The following is a 16,872-nucleotide window of genomic DNA, read 5'->3' on the forward strand; positions in this document are numbered from 1 at the left end:
ATAATAGAATATCAGGGATGGAAGGGACCTTAGGAGGTCATCTAGTCCAACTCCCTGCTCAAAGCAGATGAGATGGCAGGCAAAACAGGAGACTAAGCTGAGCTACTTTCTGAATTTCTTATTGTCTGCAACTTTGTCTTCTACTCAGTCTCTGATCCCAATAGAAATAATAATTAAATATTAAATTATTCATATACTACTAGGATTAGAGCTGATCAGTTAATCAGAGTAAACTTTTTTCTACTCAGTGGAGAAATCAAATATATAAATACTGTAATGTTTTGAATAAGTAGATAACTATCCAGTCCTTGCAGTATTCTAATGATGTAATGGTTTTTCTGACAGGAGCAGAGGTTCAGTAGAGGAAATAATTGTATGTGCAATAAGGAATCTGGAAAGTAGAATGGCCTGGCTTCCCATTCTACTTATGTGGTCTTTAATTTGTGTTTTTTTTAAGGGTGAAAGGAGCGTGTTCTACAGACTCTAATTTCCTTTATTTTAATACACTTCCTTTTAAGAATCCCAGCAGGAATGCAACTATCTTTCCACAGAAATATGAATTCGGAGCTTGAGTTCAGACTACCACTGAAAGGAGACCTTGCAAGCTACTGGTGGAAAGTTCTGGTGCTGAGGCTGTTGGGCTTTTTTCTAGATACCTGTGATCGCTATTGGCTTATTTCCCTCACTGGCTAGCTAAGTTCTCATATTTCACCAAGACTAAATATAAGCCACACACCTGGCTAAGGCTGAAATGGAAGCATCTTAAATGGAGTGCGGGTTCTGATGCTTCTTATTTGCCATGCATACTACATCCTGAATTAGGCGAATGGAGTTGTTGCTGCAGAGAGACATGGATGTGGGCCAACACTGCTCCCCCATTTTTTCTGGGTAAGATGTGTTGGCAGCTAACCACTTCTCCCATCAAGCCTGTTTCCTATCCTTGCTGCATCTTCACCACTACCCAATATTATAGTTAATTGTTACCAGTAGTGCCCTTGCTGAGCTGTATAGCTTCAGATGACCCATGCAGAGACCGAGCCCATGCCAGTGTTCCAGCCTCAGTCTGTCACTGTTGTCAGTGCTATTCTTTAGTACATGGTCAGTCTTTCCTGAATTGGGAAGCAAAAGAGTAAAATTGAGAACTAAGCCATTGTTTCTGTCAGTACAGTGTGATGGCGTGGCTCACTCCTCTTTACATTTTATTTTATTAAGCTAGTATTTTGTCTCTAAGGTATTGCTTACATTTTCATAGTGTGTTTTGTGTGTATTTGAAGTGTGAAAGAGTCAGAAGAATAAGTATTAGAGGAACTAACAAGTATGGAAGGGCTAGAAAAACTAGGATTCTCTCTCACATATCCCCACACTCCCTCTTTCCCATGCCCGTCAAAAAAGCCACTGTTGATTTTAGATCAATAATAGTTATTACAGCTCTAGTACAGTTTTTCTCCAGTCCCACCACATTATTTTCAGGCTATAAAACCAACACTCTTTCTGGATCTCCATCAGTCAGATTGTATAATTTCAACAGAAGGAAGTAAGCTGTGGTAGGTGGCCAAGTGAATGTGAAGCGGCAAACCTGAAATAAGGGTTTGAATTTCTATCTTGAATGTGTGAACAGTGTCATTTGGTCACAGCCAGCAATGGGGTAATTAGGGCGAAAGAGGGTCTGTATTTCTGTATGTCAAACATGCAAATTTTCCACCATCTGGTGCCCTTTCTTTTTACTGTGATTGTGACTTCCTGACTTTCAATACAACTATCTTTTTCAAATCATGAACGTAATATTTTCAGAACACGTTTAAATCATTATTTGTGGATGATGACTTAATAATCATGTCATATTTGACTTTAAAGGAACAGTGTTAGGTGTTAAACTGTTAAGAATATGGTGGGAATAGTTTCTGTAGTGTAAAAAGCCATGTAAAACAAACTAAGAAAAAGAGGGTTAGATGGTTCAAGTTATTTGTAACAGGTGTGAAGATTTTATATCTAGGTTATCAGTTTAAATCTGGCCCAGGTTAATAGTGATTGAAAGTTATTATCATCTGCTGTGTTGTGGTTTATCTAATTTCTAGTGGACAGGTGTTCACATAAAAATTGGCACCCTTCCCTGCAGTCTCAGCAGAAAGACTAAATATTAGAAAAACTTGAAAGTTGAACTACTTCTGAACCTTAAAGGTGGTGTTCCTTCCATAAGGCTTGAGGCACCCTGGTGGAATAGTATGAGAAAACTTCCACTGCTACCACCATGTTTTATGGATAAATAAGATGCAGTCTCAAGGACTATCTCTCTGGCAATGTTCATCAAAGTGATTTTTCTTCTTTTGCTGTGTTGTTAAAAACTAAAGAAAAAAGTTATATGACATAATGTGATTTGTTCTGCTATTGCAAGCCCAGCAGAAGGATCACAAGTAACCAGCAAACTGGTTACTGTTTGTATCATTGATGGTACTGGTAATAAATAAGTCCGCGAGTTTGTCATGGAGGTTATGGAAGTCACGGATTCTGTGACTTTCTGGGACCTCCATGACTTCAGCAGCGGCCAGTGCACCTGGCTCAGGGGCAGCTCAGGCAGCCCCTGTGCCAGGCGCAATGGCTGCTGCTGGGGGAATCTTGGGTCCCCGCTCTCTCCCCCCCCCCCCCCCCCCCGCAGCAGCAGAGTTTGCTTGTGGGAGGGCGCAGGGAATTGGGGCACCGGACGGGGTGAGGCGGGTTTTGGGCAGCACTTACCTGGGGGCGCTCCCTGGAAACAGCGACATCCCCCTTGCTCAGCTGCTAGGCAGAGGTGTGGCCGGGCAGCTCTGTGCACTGCCTCCACCTGCAGGCACTGCCCCCGGACCTCCCATTTTGGCAAAGGGCAAATATAGTGCCAGTCTCTAAAAAGGGAAATAAAGACAACCCGGGGAATTACAGACCAGTCAGCTTAACTTCTGTACCCAGAAAGATAATGGAGCAAATAATTAAGCAATCAATTTGCAAACTTCTAGAAGATAATAAGGTGGTAAGTAAGGCTATGTTTGTCACTGAGGTCATGGAAGTAACGAAATCCATGATTTCCAGAGACCTCCATGACATTCTCTGCTTCAGCCCCAGGGGCTGACAGCCAGTGGGGCCCTGGCAGGTTTCCAGTGACAGGTGACAGCAGCGACAAGTGACAGGGTGCCCCCTGCAAAGTACCAGGGGCAGGTGACAGACTCCTGAGGGGACCCTCCTCAGGGTTCCAGCAACAGGCGACAGCCTCGCAAGGGGAGAGGGGGACACTTCGGGTGAGTTGCTCGGGTGTCCCATTTTCTCTTTGGGTAATATGGTCACCCTGCAGCTCCCAGCCGCCATAGGTGGACGGGAGGGGGCGCTGCATCTTCCAGCTGCCCTGGGCAGAGGGGGAACCCCACAGTTCCCAGCCTAAATGTTGGTGGGGAAAACCATGGAGCTGCAGCAGCAAAAGTCACAGACAGGTCACGGCTTCTGTGAATTTTTGTTTATTGCCTGTGACCTGTCCATGACTTTTACTAAAAATAACCATGACAAAATTTTAGCCTTCTTCGAGGAGTGTCCCTGTGGGTTCTCCACTTCAGGAGTCTTGGCTCCCTGCGCTTGTAATTGGAGATTTGTAGTAGTAGTGCCCCGGTTGGCTGTGCATGTGCGGCAGCCATCTCACGCTGCTCTGAGCGGCTACTTAGCATGCGCAGCCAACCGTTCCTCAGTTCCTTCTCTACCGCCTTTGCCTTGAGTTGGAGCAACAACAGTGCCCCCGTCTATTTAGTAAATTGCTTATATTCCCATCTTTATTTATCCTTTGTCGTTTTTTCCGTTTTCCAATCCTTATTCCCACTTAAAAAACTACCAAAACTTTATTTTGTTTGCTTCCTCCCACCACCAGCGGGTCTCCGCCAACGGTGATTGAACTACGACCGTTCTCTATATACCTGAACCTCCTCAGGCATGTCTGGTCCCCCCAGCTTTAAACGTTGCCTGACTATTCCCCCAGCTTTAAACGTTGCCTGACTAGCAAGCTATCAATTCCGGTATTGGATGGTCATGCTCTGTGCATCCACTGTCTTGGGTAAACCCATATACCACAGAAGTTACCTGCCGGGACACTGAAAGCCCGGGGCCTCCAACTAAAATTATTAATGATGGAGAAATCTCTCAGGCTGGCCTCCGACCCAGAGTCCAGGACTCCTCCTGGCCAATGTTTCCCAGCAGCAGCTGCAGACAGGGGCTCAACACAAACCATGTCTAAGGACCCTGCACCTAAGAAGATGACCAAACATCGGTCGCAGTCATTGCCACAGAGAGATCTCCCTAAAAAGAAGCGGTCTCTTGGCAAGAAATCTGCCCTGGTACCGATGGCACTGAGAACCTTGGACTGAGAGACACTGGGAACATCCAGTACCGAGACGTCCCGAGGAGCCAAGACACCGATGTGGCTAGGCTCTTACTCAGGTGCACGAGCCAAAGCTAAGCTCCCTAGCTCAGCACCAACAGTGCCAAAGAATGGCTAATGTAATGGCGCCACCTGCTACATATACACAGCCTAACAAGACCTCAGCACCATCAGAGCATACTACGCTGCCATCCACAACACTGAGCTTCTCAATACCGCTACCCTTTACCAGACAGGCGGACCTAGCAAACTCCTCCACGCCGTGAACCCCTCTCTTCGGTACCGACGGTACCCCAGTCAGACCAGGACCGAGCCGAATAGGCACTTCTAGTGGCTATGCACCTCCATTATCTAGTGATGACTATGAAGAGGATGATTCAGCTCTTTATATCCCTTGTCATTCCTCCCCGAAACCAGGATCCTCTCACCAACAACCATGTATGCAAGGGTAAAGCTGGCAGGCACAACCATGGATGCCATCGCCTGTTGTTATGCCACCCAATTGGCCATACTGGGACCCATGGGCAATCTACAGAGCCCAGAATCTTAACCCCCCCAACCCACTAGCATCAAGGGCCACCCTGTCCTCTTCACCCATGAACCCACCGCCATCGGAGGCCCAGGAGGAAGAGGGAGCGGAGCCGGAAGAGGCTCATGAAGGCGACACAATGCCAACCACCCATATTTCGTCCTCGTCCCCAGACAAAACAATTATGCCACCACCTCCCACCACAGTTGATAACTTCAAGTCCTTCCAGGACTTATTTAAAAGAATTGCAGAATCCATGGACATCTCTTTAGCAGAGCTGTCAGAGATCCAGCACAAATTTCCTGACATCTAGCAGACATTCCCATCAGCAAAGATAACTCCTCCCATCAGCACTCTATAATGGATCCTGCAAAGATAATATGGGAGACACATGTCACTGTCCCACCCTCTTGTAAATGCGAGGACAGAAAATATTATGTACCAGCGAAAAGGGCTGAGTTCTTATTTGTTCAGCCGGCTCCCAATTCACTGATTGTAGAGGCAGTAAACCAAACTGGAAAACAGCACCATTCAAAAATCACTCCTTATGACGAAGACTGGAAAAGGCTTGACCTCTTTGGACACAAAGCCTATTCCTCAGCCTCACTGCAATTTTGCATAGCAAGTTACTCTGCTCTGCTGGCAAAATATACTTACAACTTGTTTAATAAAATGGCATATTTTATTGAACAAATGCTGCAGGAGTCAAAAGGGCAATACAAAGCTAACATTACAGAGGGCTCCTTAATTGCCAAAACAGCCCTGCAGGCCTCCCTTGATTCCGCTGACACGGCAGCTCCGTCTGTCGCCACATCCATGCTCATGCATCGAGCATCATGGCTCCAGCTCTCTGGATTTCCTAGGGAAATACAAGCCACAGTTGAGGACCTGCCCTTTGAGGGACAAAAACTATTTGTGGAAAGCACAGATGCATGTCTGCATACCTCAAAGGACTCGAGAACCACCTTGAAAACCATAGGTATTTACGTCTCCCCAAACAAGAAAAAACAGGGCAGATTTTACACCCAAAGATTCCGTCCCAGCCCGTACTCCCAACCCCAGAGACAATGTGATGAACGCTGCAAGCAGGTGCAAGCAGAACCAGGATCAACCTGCCACATCTCAATCTTCAACATCCCTTCAATCGTTTTGAAGTGTTGGTCGAGGGCTCGAGACCTTTATCTTCTCCCATGTCAGGATATCGGATGACCTCTAGTCTCTTTGGAGACTGCCTGCTACCACACTACCCTGTCTGGAACAACATCACTAGAGACAAATGGGTGCTGGAAATTGTCCAGAAAGGTTACTTTATCCCATTTATCTCTACCACCTACCCACCCACCTTCCCTGTCCCTCTTCAGGGACCCCCTCACGACACCTTGTTGCAGCAGGAAATAAACCATCCCCTGCAACTAGGAGCTGTGGAAATAGTATCACTCCAACACAGGGGAAGAGGGTTTTATTCCCAGTATTTTCTCACACAGAAAAAGAACGGTGGCTGGAGACCCATTCTGGACTTACGGAACCTCAACAAATTTGTAAGGATGCAGGGCTTCAAAATGGTTACTCTGGCAACCATAATTCTGGCATTATAGAAAGGAGATTGGCTCTCATCTCTCGACCTACAGGATGCCTATTTTCACATCACTATTCATCCAGCACACAGGCTATTTCTGCACTTCACAGTAGGCCATCAACATTACCAATACAAAGTACCACCCTTCGGCTTGTCGACTGCCACAAGGGTATTCTCCAAAGTCTGAGCCGTCGCCACAGCTCACCTCCGCAGGCTAGGGGCAATGATCTTCCCATATTTGGACGACTGCCTCGTAAGAGCATCAACTCAGCAGACAGCAGTAAAAGCTACACAAACCAATAAAACCCTCTTCACCAGCTAGGGTTTCAAATAAACATCCAAAAGTCCACTTTGGTCCCTATTCAGCAAATAGAGTTTATAAGGGCCTATCTCGACTGCCTCTCAGCACAAGCGAGATTACCCCAACAGCGATTCCTCAGCCTAACCAGGCTGGTAACAGTGATCACAGACAGCCCGCAAACATCCGCCAGGGCCTGCCGACAACTCCTTGGCCATATGGCTGTTACAACTTATGTAGTCAAACATGCCAGACTGCACATGAGATGCCTACAGGCCTGGTTCTGCACCTGCTATATACCACACAAGCATTCCCTCCACAAATGGCTCTCTATGCCCTGCAGAGTGAAGGACTCCCCCAAATGGTGGATGCAACCGCAAAACATCTGCTTGGGGGTCCCATTTCAACAAAAAGCTCCCACTAGAACAGTTATCACAGATACTTCCCTCGGGAGATGGGGAGCCCATCTGGACAACACCACCATCCAGGGACGCTGGTCCCCAGCAGAAACAAACCTACACATAAACATTCTAGAGCTCTGAGCAGTCTGAAAAGCATGTGAACACTGCCTTCCCCTGCTCCAGGTCGGATTCGTACACACTCCACCAGAATGCTATCCACATCACTAGCATTTCTGAATAATGTACCCATCGTAGATATTTGCAGGGCAGCTACCTGGGCCTCAGTCCCCACATTTACCAAACACTATGCCCTGGAACAACATTCCTCTGCCAACACTCAGTTCGGATTCTCCGTGCTATCCGCCATCAACAAAGATACTCCGAAGCCTCTCTTCCATCAAGGGATACTGCTCTATAGTCACCTAAAGTGGAGCACCCACAGGGACACTCCTTGGGGAAAAAAAGAGAAGGTTATTCACCTTGTACAGTAACTGAAGTTCTTCGAGATGGTTGTCCCTGTGGGTGCTCCACTACCCTCCCTCCTCCTCTGTACTTTGGAGTTTCACGCTGATTCTCTGGGGTAGAGAAGGAACCGAGGGACGGTTGGCTGCACATGCTAAGTAGCTGCTCAGAGTGGCCAACCGGGGCACGGCTACTACAAATCTCGGATTACAAGTGCAGGGTGCATGACACCTAAAGTGGAGCACCCAGAGGGACAACCATCTCGAAGAACTTCAGTTACTGCACAAGGTGAGCAACCTTCTCTTAGTGATAGGTAACAGCGTGGATTTGTCAAGAACAAATTGTGTCAAACCAACCTGATAGCTTTCTTTGACAGAGTAACAAGCCTTGTGGATGGCGGGGGGAAGTGGTAGGCTTGGTATATCTTGCCTTCAGTAAAGCTTTTGATACTGTCTCACATGACCTTCTCATAAATAAACTTGGGAAATGCAACCTAGATGGAGCTACTATAAGATGGGTGCAAAACTGGTTGGAAAACCATTCCCAGAGATTAGTTATCAGTGGTTCATGGTCATTCTGGAAGGACATAACGAATGGGGTCCCACAGGGATCAGTTCTGGGTCCAGTTCTGTTCAATATCTTCATCAGTGATTTAGATAATGGCATAGAGAGTACACTTATAAAGTTTGCGGACGATACGAAGCTGGGAGGGGTTGCGAGTGCTTTGGAGGATAGGATTAACATTCAGAATGAACCGGAGACATGGTCTGAAGTAAATAAGATGAAATTCAAGAAGGACAAATGCAAAGTACACCACTTAGGAGGGAACAATCAGTTGCACACATACAAATGGGAAATGACTGCCTAGGAAGGAGCACTGTGGAAAGGGATCTGGGGGTCATAGTAAACCACAAGCTAAATAGGAGTCAACAGTGTAACGCTGTTGCAAAAAAAGTGAACATCATTCTGGGATGTATTAGGAGGAGTGTTGTAAGCAAGACATGAGAAATAATTCTCATCGAGTGATTGTTCATGTTGATTCCAATTATGTGTGCGTATGCCATGTGCACAGTCAGAAAGTTTTCCCTAGCAGCACCCATCGGATCAGCTGTGGAGCCTCCTGGAGTGGCACCTCCATGGCGCTCAATATATGACCCTGCCGACCTGGCACCTCGTCAGTTCCTTCTTACCGCCAGTGACGGTCATTGGAACTGAGGCATCATGCTTTGCAAGGTCTCCACGTTTCCCTAGTTTTGAATCGGACTGTTTGTATTCTATATTTAGTTCTCAGTGATTGTCGTTCTAGTTAGTTAGGTGTTGGGCTCGGGAGTTTACCCTCCACCCTGACTGCATTCTCCTTTGGGGACTTACATGCCTAAGTCTCAGGGATGCAAGTCCTGTAACAAGTCCATGCCAACAGGCGACCCTCATGACGCTTGTTTAAAGTGTCTGGGGCAAGTACATCAGTTAGAGAAGTGCAGGATTTCTAAGGGCTTTTGTCCCCGAACCAAGAAGGAGCGGGACTTTAGATTGGAGCAGCTCCTTATGGAGGCGGCACTTAGACCACAACCTGCATCAGCGTGGCAGGACCCAGCGCCGAGTTCATCAGTGTGCAGTGCCCCCGTGGCAGTGGCCGAAGTGGCACTGCGGAAGGAGTCTAGTTGAGACCTGCAGCACTGTCGCTCCCTGGCACAGAAGATGGCGGGACCGGCTTGGCACTGATCCCACTCACCAGCACAGAAGTGGCACTGGAAGCAAGGAAGGAGTGATTCCCCGACTTCAGGACCCACCCCTTCAGAGCCAGTCAGTGGGGTGCGTCCCATGGAGGAGCCCCCAGCGCCGAAATTCTCAGAGCCTGCACCATTGACTTTGGCCCTGCAAGGGGGACCATTGAGACTGGTCCAGTTGGACTCCACGGGTCAGGTCGTGGAGGAGGCAGAACTGCCTTCCACCTCTGACTGATCCCTTCTGGAGGATAAGGTCAGGATGCTTTGATCAAACCAACATGATGATGGGTGATAACTAGGTTGATAACTTGTGATGTCAGGGGATAGTAACTAACTATGTCAAAGGGACAATACTAACTTGTTTGTATTGGGGTATAAGGATGTGTCTCAGAGGGAGTATCTTTGTCTGGTCTTAGCGAGGAACGGAATGTCCCGCCATTCACTGAGCTGGTCCATTGTTAAGGGCATACATGTATTAGTGGTTGGTAGAGTCTGCGAGATACTAATACCATGATTTGTCAACAATAAACATGGCTGGGTGCCTTCGTCCCTTAATGGATCTTCTGGTCATTGGGTGGTTCGCTCGAGGTCTGCCGTGCCAGCTGTCTGCGCAGGACTGGGGCGGCACAAAGAGGGAACACACACACACACGCAGCCAAATATCTATCAACATCTAACCTCAGTTGTCTGAAAACATCCACTCAATGTGCAGCGGCAGTCAAAAAAGTGAACAGAATGTTGGGAATCATTAAGAAAGGGATTGATAATAAGGTAGAAAATATCTTATTGCCTGTATATAAATTCGTGGGATGCCCACCATCTCTAATACTGAGTGCAGATGTGGTTGCCTCGTCTCAAAAAAAGATATATTGGAATTGGAAAAGGTTCAGAAAAGGGCAACAAAAATGATTAGGGGTAGGGAATGGCTACCATATGAGGAGAGATTAATAAGACTGGGACTTTTCAGCTTGGAAAAGAGACGACTAATGGGGGATATGATAGAGATCTATATAATCATGACTGGTGTGGAGAAAGTAAAGAAGGAAGTGTTATTTACTCCCTCTATTAACACATTAGCTAGGGGTCACCATATGAAATTAATAGGCAGCAGGTTTAAAACAAACAAAAGGAAGTATTTTTTTCACACAGTCTGTGGAACTCCTTTCCAGAGGATGTTGTGAAGGCCAAGACTATAACAGGATTCTAAAAAGAACTAATTAAGTTCATGGAGGATAGGTCCATCAATGGCTATTAGCCAGGATGGGCAGGGATGGTGTCTCTAGCCTCTGTTTGCCAGAAGCTGGGAATGGGCGACAGGGGATGGATCACTTGATGATTACCTGTTCTGTTAATTCCCTCTGGGGCATCTGGCATTGACCGCTGTCGGAAGACAGGATAATAGGCTAGATGGACCTTTTTTCTGACCCAGTATGGGGCCATTCTTATGTTCTTATGATCTCTATAGAAGGATAATATATAGCTCTAACTCTCTTAGTATAGTATATAACTATAACACAGCCCCTTCCTTCTCTAATTAGAAACAAATTTAACATCCCTATTCTAAAGGGAACTTAAGAAGGAAATCTTAACCATGAGTCTGTTATATAAGAAAAATTGCATTAAAATTGGCAGCAACAATTTCAGCTTTTATAAAAACCCTCTACACCTTTTGCTGCAATTTAATTGGCGTTTCTTCACTTTCTTAATGATGGAAAAGGTTTAATCATCTCCGTACTAGTTTATAGTGCTATAGAAATCTCATCTACTGGGAAAAGTTCTAATTATTTTAACTGATATTACAGAATATCTAGTCTTAATAATAAAAAAGTTGAAGATACTGTGGAAAATGTAAGAACACTTGGTTAAACTTTAAGGCTAATTTGTTCTTTCTTTCCAACGTAAATTAAAACTCATCTGACAACTCTAGTTTATTAATGTAAAGTAACTTTATGCATGCTATTCTCATGTAGATTAAGTGAAGAATAGATTTTTAAATGTTCAAATTTTAACCTGTCCTTTTTCATTACTTTACATTAATAAACTAGAGTTGTCAGAAGAGCAGACTGTGTTGCTCATTAATTAGTCCTAGTTTATTTTATTACCTACTGGTGTGCACTAAAGGTTCCCTAGTGCACTTTAACACAGTACTGTTTCAGACAGCACAACGTTAAAGCATACCAGCAGGGTTTACTTGGAACAATTAATTGTGTAACACATTAGTGTACTTTAGACATCACACCCCTGTAGAGTGCATTCCCCTGCTGTGTTCATCTCTACTAAAATCTTTTAGTAATGTTTCCTCTGACTCACATTTTAACATTTTTTTAAAATTTTTCCTTTAAAGGCAAATCCTCCTCCTGTACTGGTGAATACAGATGCTTTGGAGACTCCAGCATACGTAAGCTTATATTTGCTTTCAACTATTTTATGTATTTAGAACAAAATATTAATACACAAGTGTTTAGTTTTTCTTCTATCACTAAAAAGAGAAAGCATGTATCATGACCTACTCTATGGTAGTGTTTGCCTTGTAGCCTGCAGAATCCCATATGTTACAGAGTACAGCTAATGTTCCTCAAATTTATGCTGGTTGTTCAAAGATAATAAAATACTGGCCATATGTCTCAAATAACATTTACAGCCTGAGAATATCTGTTTGTGTCATACTCTTCCATAAGGTGAAATAAATAGACCTCTTCACCACTATACCACTGCTATGTCACATGATTCCCTTAGACCAGCAGTTCTCAAATTATGGGGTGGGCCTCCCAAGGGCACAGGAATGTGTCAAGGGGGCATGAGCTGTGTGGGGCTGGGGCTCATGCAGAAGGGCTGTGCATATCAGGGAGGTAGGGATAAAAGGGACAGCTGGAACCCCACTGCCCTGGGGTTGACAGCCAGAGTCCCACCACCTGGGCTTGGGATTCCCCCATCCCACCCCACAAACCCCCCACACACCTGGAGGCAGCGGGGCTTTGGCTGTCAACCTTGTGGTGGTATAAGCAGCACAGAAATAAAGGTGGCAGTGGGGCGCTAAATCTGCTGTGGAAAGAGATATGGGCAAACATCACTTTTCACATTGCCTCCCTTCTGTGCTGCTGCTGACATGGCACTGCCTTCAGAGCTGTGGGTCTGGCCATCAGCCACTGCTCTCCACTCTGCCTTCAAAGGTGGGTGGTGGTATACGTACTTGGGGAGAGGGGCGTAAACAACTATAGACACAAAGAAGGGGGGCCCAATATAATAAGTTTGAGAACCACTGCCTTAGACCTTTATGGTGATAGCTGTTTTTGTAGTCTTTTTCATCCGACTTTTAATTTTCTAAAAGCATGCATTAATATTGTATTCGTTCTGCCTGAATCATTAAATTAATAACTGTAGATATGTGGGGATGAAAATTAGTCTTAATTTCAGTGCATCTTTACCTGCTGTGGGAGCACTGCTCCCAGTTCCATAGTTAAAGATGAGTTGAGTTTTGCACTTAAAGGAGGGAATTAACCATTTTGTTATACAGTATATGAAGAATACAGTGTAGTCTCAAATTACAGTACTTACTCTTTTTGAGTACAGAATGAGTTTTCTGAAAATTTATAAGTAAATCCATTAAATAGTTTGAGTTGTAATCACTTAAAAATCAGTCATTCGAGAAATTTAGCACCTGGTGCTGGATCTTTTTTCTCCTAAATGTTCTTAATACCAAATGAGTCTTCATACTTCCCATGTGGTTAACTCATTGAAATCTTGTGCACAGGCTACTTTAGAAAATTATTTTGTAAGATTAGTGGTAATTTTGTGCCATTATCTTTCATAGCTGAAATCTTATCTCTCAGTATAGGCTGATGAATACTGTTCTTCTACAGAGCATTCCACACAGAACTGACCTCTTTCAAAATGGATATCAGCCCCCTTTGTTCTCAGTAGGACTACAGCCATGGTGGCCCTTAGCAAAAGTGCCCTTTTTCAAAATGGCTACTGCCTCTTGTTGCTCCTAATAAGAGCGAGGGCAAGGTGTGCTCTCAGTAAGATGGTATCTTGCCACTGCTCGAGGCTGGGCCAAAGTAGCCAGACTGTACTGGTGAATCTGGCCCTAAAATTAAAATAATAAAAAAAAGTAAGGTTCTTGCTACATATCTTAACATCATTAGAAATATCACATTAACATTTTGGGGAGGCTTCTTTTTTAGTCTTCACTTATGAAATTTTCATTTTAAAATCAAGGAAATTCCCAATTTAGAATTAGATTAAAGTGAAATAAAATTGAGAATACATACCAGTGCTTCAGACCCGTTGCTGCCTTTTTTCTCTTGGGTGGTGTCCTATTGATCCTCTTTATTGTCCATATACCCTGTTGCTTCTGACTTGCCTACATCAGGCCAACTGATGGTCAAGGTGAGTTCAAATCCTCCTGGTCTTGTCCTTGGCCTGATCTGTGGCAGCTGTTTGCCACTACCCTACAGTGGGCATTGGTTTAATCTCCACTGTTGTCCTGAGTCTATAGCTACAACATAAGACCTGTGTCCCAATGCAGCTTGGACTGTTGCCTTTGCTTTGTGTAGCAGTTTGATGGTTGAATACAGACTTGTTCCCTTTTGTGTAATGTTCTCAGGTCCTTGGTTCCTTTGTTATAGTGTGGCTGGCTGCCTAATTTGGCAGTCTCTTAAATATTTCTCTGTACTGTCAGCATTCCTTTATGGGGCTGCAGCAGAATCCTCATGGGAAGTCATTCTTGGTTCTCTGTCCCATCAGTGCCTGTGCTTGGGCTCCTCTCTAATTCCTGGGAGGAAGTATTGCAATGGTCCAACACTGCCAGGTAGGGAAATCTTCCTGTCTTTGCTATCAGTCTCTTGGCTGTCTTTACTGTTGACTCTGTCTTTTGCTTTATGGTTATTCAGTGGAAGACTTATTATGCTCAAATTTTTATTTAAAACTGAATTCTTTGAATAATGGAAGAGGAGATGCTGAACAAATTGATTATTTAAAAAGTAATAGGTCATCAGGCCCAGATAGTATGCTCTTAAGGGTTCCGAAGGAGTTTAAGAATGAAGTGACTGAGCTGCTAGCAATAATATGCAGACTCATAAAATACCGCTACTCTTCTGAAGGATTGGAGGGTGACAAATGTTGTAAATGTTTTGTTTAAAAGGCTCTAGGGATGATCTAGGGAATTACACACCAGTAAGATTTACATCTGTAATTGGCCAGTTGATTGAAATTATCATTTTAAAAAGAATAATAAAACACCTGGAAGGTCATAGTATGGTAGGGTCTATCGAGCACAGTTTCTGCAAGGGAAATTTGTCTTTCACTGTTCTCTTAGAATTCGTTGAATATGTCAGTATGGTAGTGGAAAAAGGAGAACTGGTAGACATAATTTACGTAGGCTGTCAAAAGGCCTTTGGAAAGCTACCTTATAAGAGGCTACTAAAGAAACTAAGAAGTTATGGGGTGAGAGGAAAAGTAATGTCATGGATCAAAAATTGGCTGAGAGAGAAAAGAGTGTACAATCCAAGGGTCAGTTTGCTTCATGACAAATGGTTGACAATGGGGGTGCCACAAGGTTCTGTGTCAAGTCTCAGTATTCTTTAATATATTCATTGATGATGTGGAAAGGACATTTAGTAGTGATGTAGCAAAATTTGCTAATGACACAACATTGTTCGTTAGTCAAGACTAGAGAACACTGCGAAGAACTTCAGATACCTTACCAAGCTTGCTGAATGGACAATACAATGGCAAATAAAACTCAGTGTAAATAAATGCCAAGTAATGCACATTGGGGAGAAAATTTTGAACTACTCCCTACAACTTACAAGGTTCCAAATGAGTTGTATCACCTCAAGAAATGAACCAGGGTATCATTTTAGACTTCTCAATGAAGATCTCTGTTCACCATGCAGTAGCAGTCCAGAAAGCTAACAAGATCTTAGGATGGACAGGGAACGGGATGGTGAATAACATGGAGAATATTTTAATGACTTTACATAAATCAGTAATGTGGCCTCATCTGTAATACTGCATGCAGAACTGGGCACTCCATTTTAAAGGGATATTGCAGAGCTAGAGAGGGTTCAGAGAAGGGAAACAACAGTGTTAACTGACCTGGTAAAAAAAAACTCATAAAAGAGAGAGGGAAAGACTGGGATTGTTTACCTTTGAAAGGAGATGAATAAGAGAGGATGAGATAAAAGTATACAAAATAATGAATGGTCTACAGAAGGCAGATCTGGAACTTATGTTCTTCCTATATCATAACGCAAGAACATGGAGATAATCAATGGTAGCAAATTTAAAACTGATTACTGCACAGGAAATATGTTTTCACACAGCGCATAGATTGTGGAACACATTGCCACAAATTATTGAGGCCAAGAACTTGATGAGATTCAAAATGGAATTGGACATATGGATACAACAATTTTCTGAATTGTTATAGCAGAGCATTCGCTCTGCTACAGTTAAGGTTGGGCATTTTTTCTGTTTAAAGATCAGTTATTTTAAGTGCTCCAAACTCCATGTGATTACTTGCATCATCTGGACATTTGCCATGGTTTATGGCTGTGCAAGGTACTGTTGGTAGTGCAGTGGAGTCATTTAGCAAGGGCTTTCTGTGGTACCACCTCCCAAAAAACATATTACAAAAATCAACTGGTTCTTAAAATGTGTTTTTTGCGCACACTTGGGGCTTAAACCATGGCTCAAATCATCCCCCAACTTATCTCATTCTCTCAGCATTTATCTTAACTAGAGTATGGCTAAGTTAAATTATTAGTTATTAAATTAAGTTATTAAACTGAGAGTTTGAATCTGCAAGTCACTTTTCCCAAACAGATTAAAATGCAGATGTGCAGCAAGACTAGGGCTCTTTTAATAGTCAGGCAGTCTGTCAGTAAGTGAATGACTCAAGGGTATGGATTCTGCATCACCACCCTCCTGCCGCTTCCTGCTGGTACATGCACTCCTCAGAGCCCCTCCATCTTCCTATCTCCACAAGTTTACCAGGGGCATGAAATGGCAAGGAAGAGGGTGGAACTGGGGATGGATGATCTTGGAGCAATGAGCATGGTGGAGGGAATGTTGAAGGAGTTGGAGCAGTAGTAGGGGAGTCTGAGTAATTGGAGAGAGATGGAGGTCAAAGCAGTGAGGAGAAATTGTGTGTGTGTGTGTGTGTGAGAGAGAGAGAGAGAAAGAAGAGTAATTGGAAGAGTGCAGGGAAGAGCAGGGAGAGGTCAATGCTGTACAGTGAGTGGGAGTGGGGGGCTTCAGTTCTGTCCTCTCAAACCCCCACATCCCTCAGTCAGTTAAAGGTATCTATCTGGCCCCCATCACTGTGGCTTCTGAGCACCTTGCAGTTTTAATGGATTTGTCCTCTCAGCACCCCCTTGTAGGATGGAGGTAGGAATGTGCTGTTATCTCCATTTTATAGATGGAAAACTGAGACACAGTGACTAAAGAACTTGCCCAAGGTCATACAAAAAGAAGTCTGGAGCAAGGA

At 44.2% G+C, this 16,872-nt stretch overlaps 1 protein-coding gene across 1 annotated transcript in view; it reads left to right on the plus strand.

The window, feature by feature from the left end:
- The window catches only part of DLG1 (discs large MAGUK scaffold protein 1), a gene marked incomplete at its 5' end in the record, with an annotated part of 351,805 nt that overhangs the window by 153,243 nt on the left and 181,690 nt on the right, over positions 1–16,872 (plus strand). Inside the window, 1 exon segment of the mRNA XM_034780811.1 lies at positions 11,725–11,778. Within this exon segment, the coding sequence (XP_034636702.1) occupies positions 11,725–11,778 (54 nt within the window).

The sequence above is a fragment of the Trachemys scripta genome, chromosome 9, assembly GCF_013100865.1.
Source record: "Trachemys scripta elegans isolate TJP31775 chromosome 9, CAS_Tse_1.0, whole genome shotgun sequence".
Taxonomy (NCBI): domain Eukaryota; kingdom Metazoa; phylum Chordata; order Testudines; family Emydidae; genus Trachemys; species Trachemys scripta.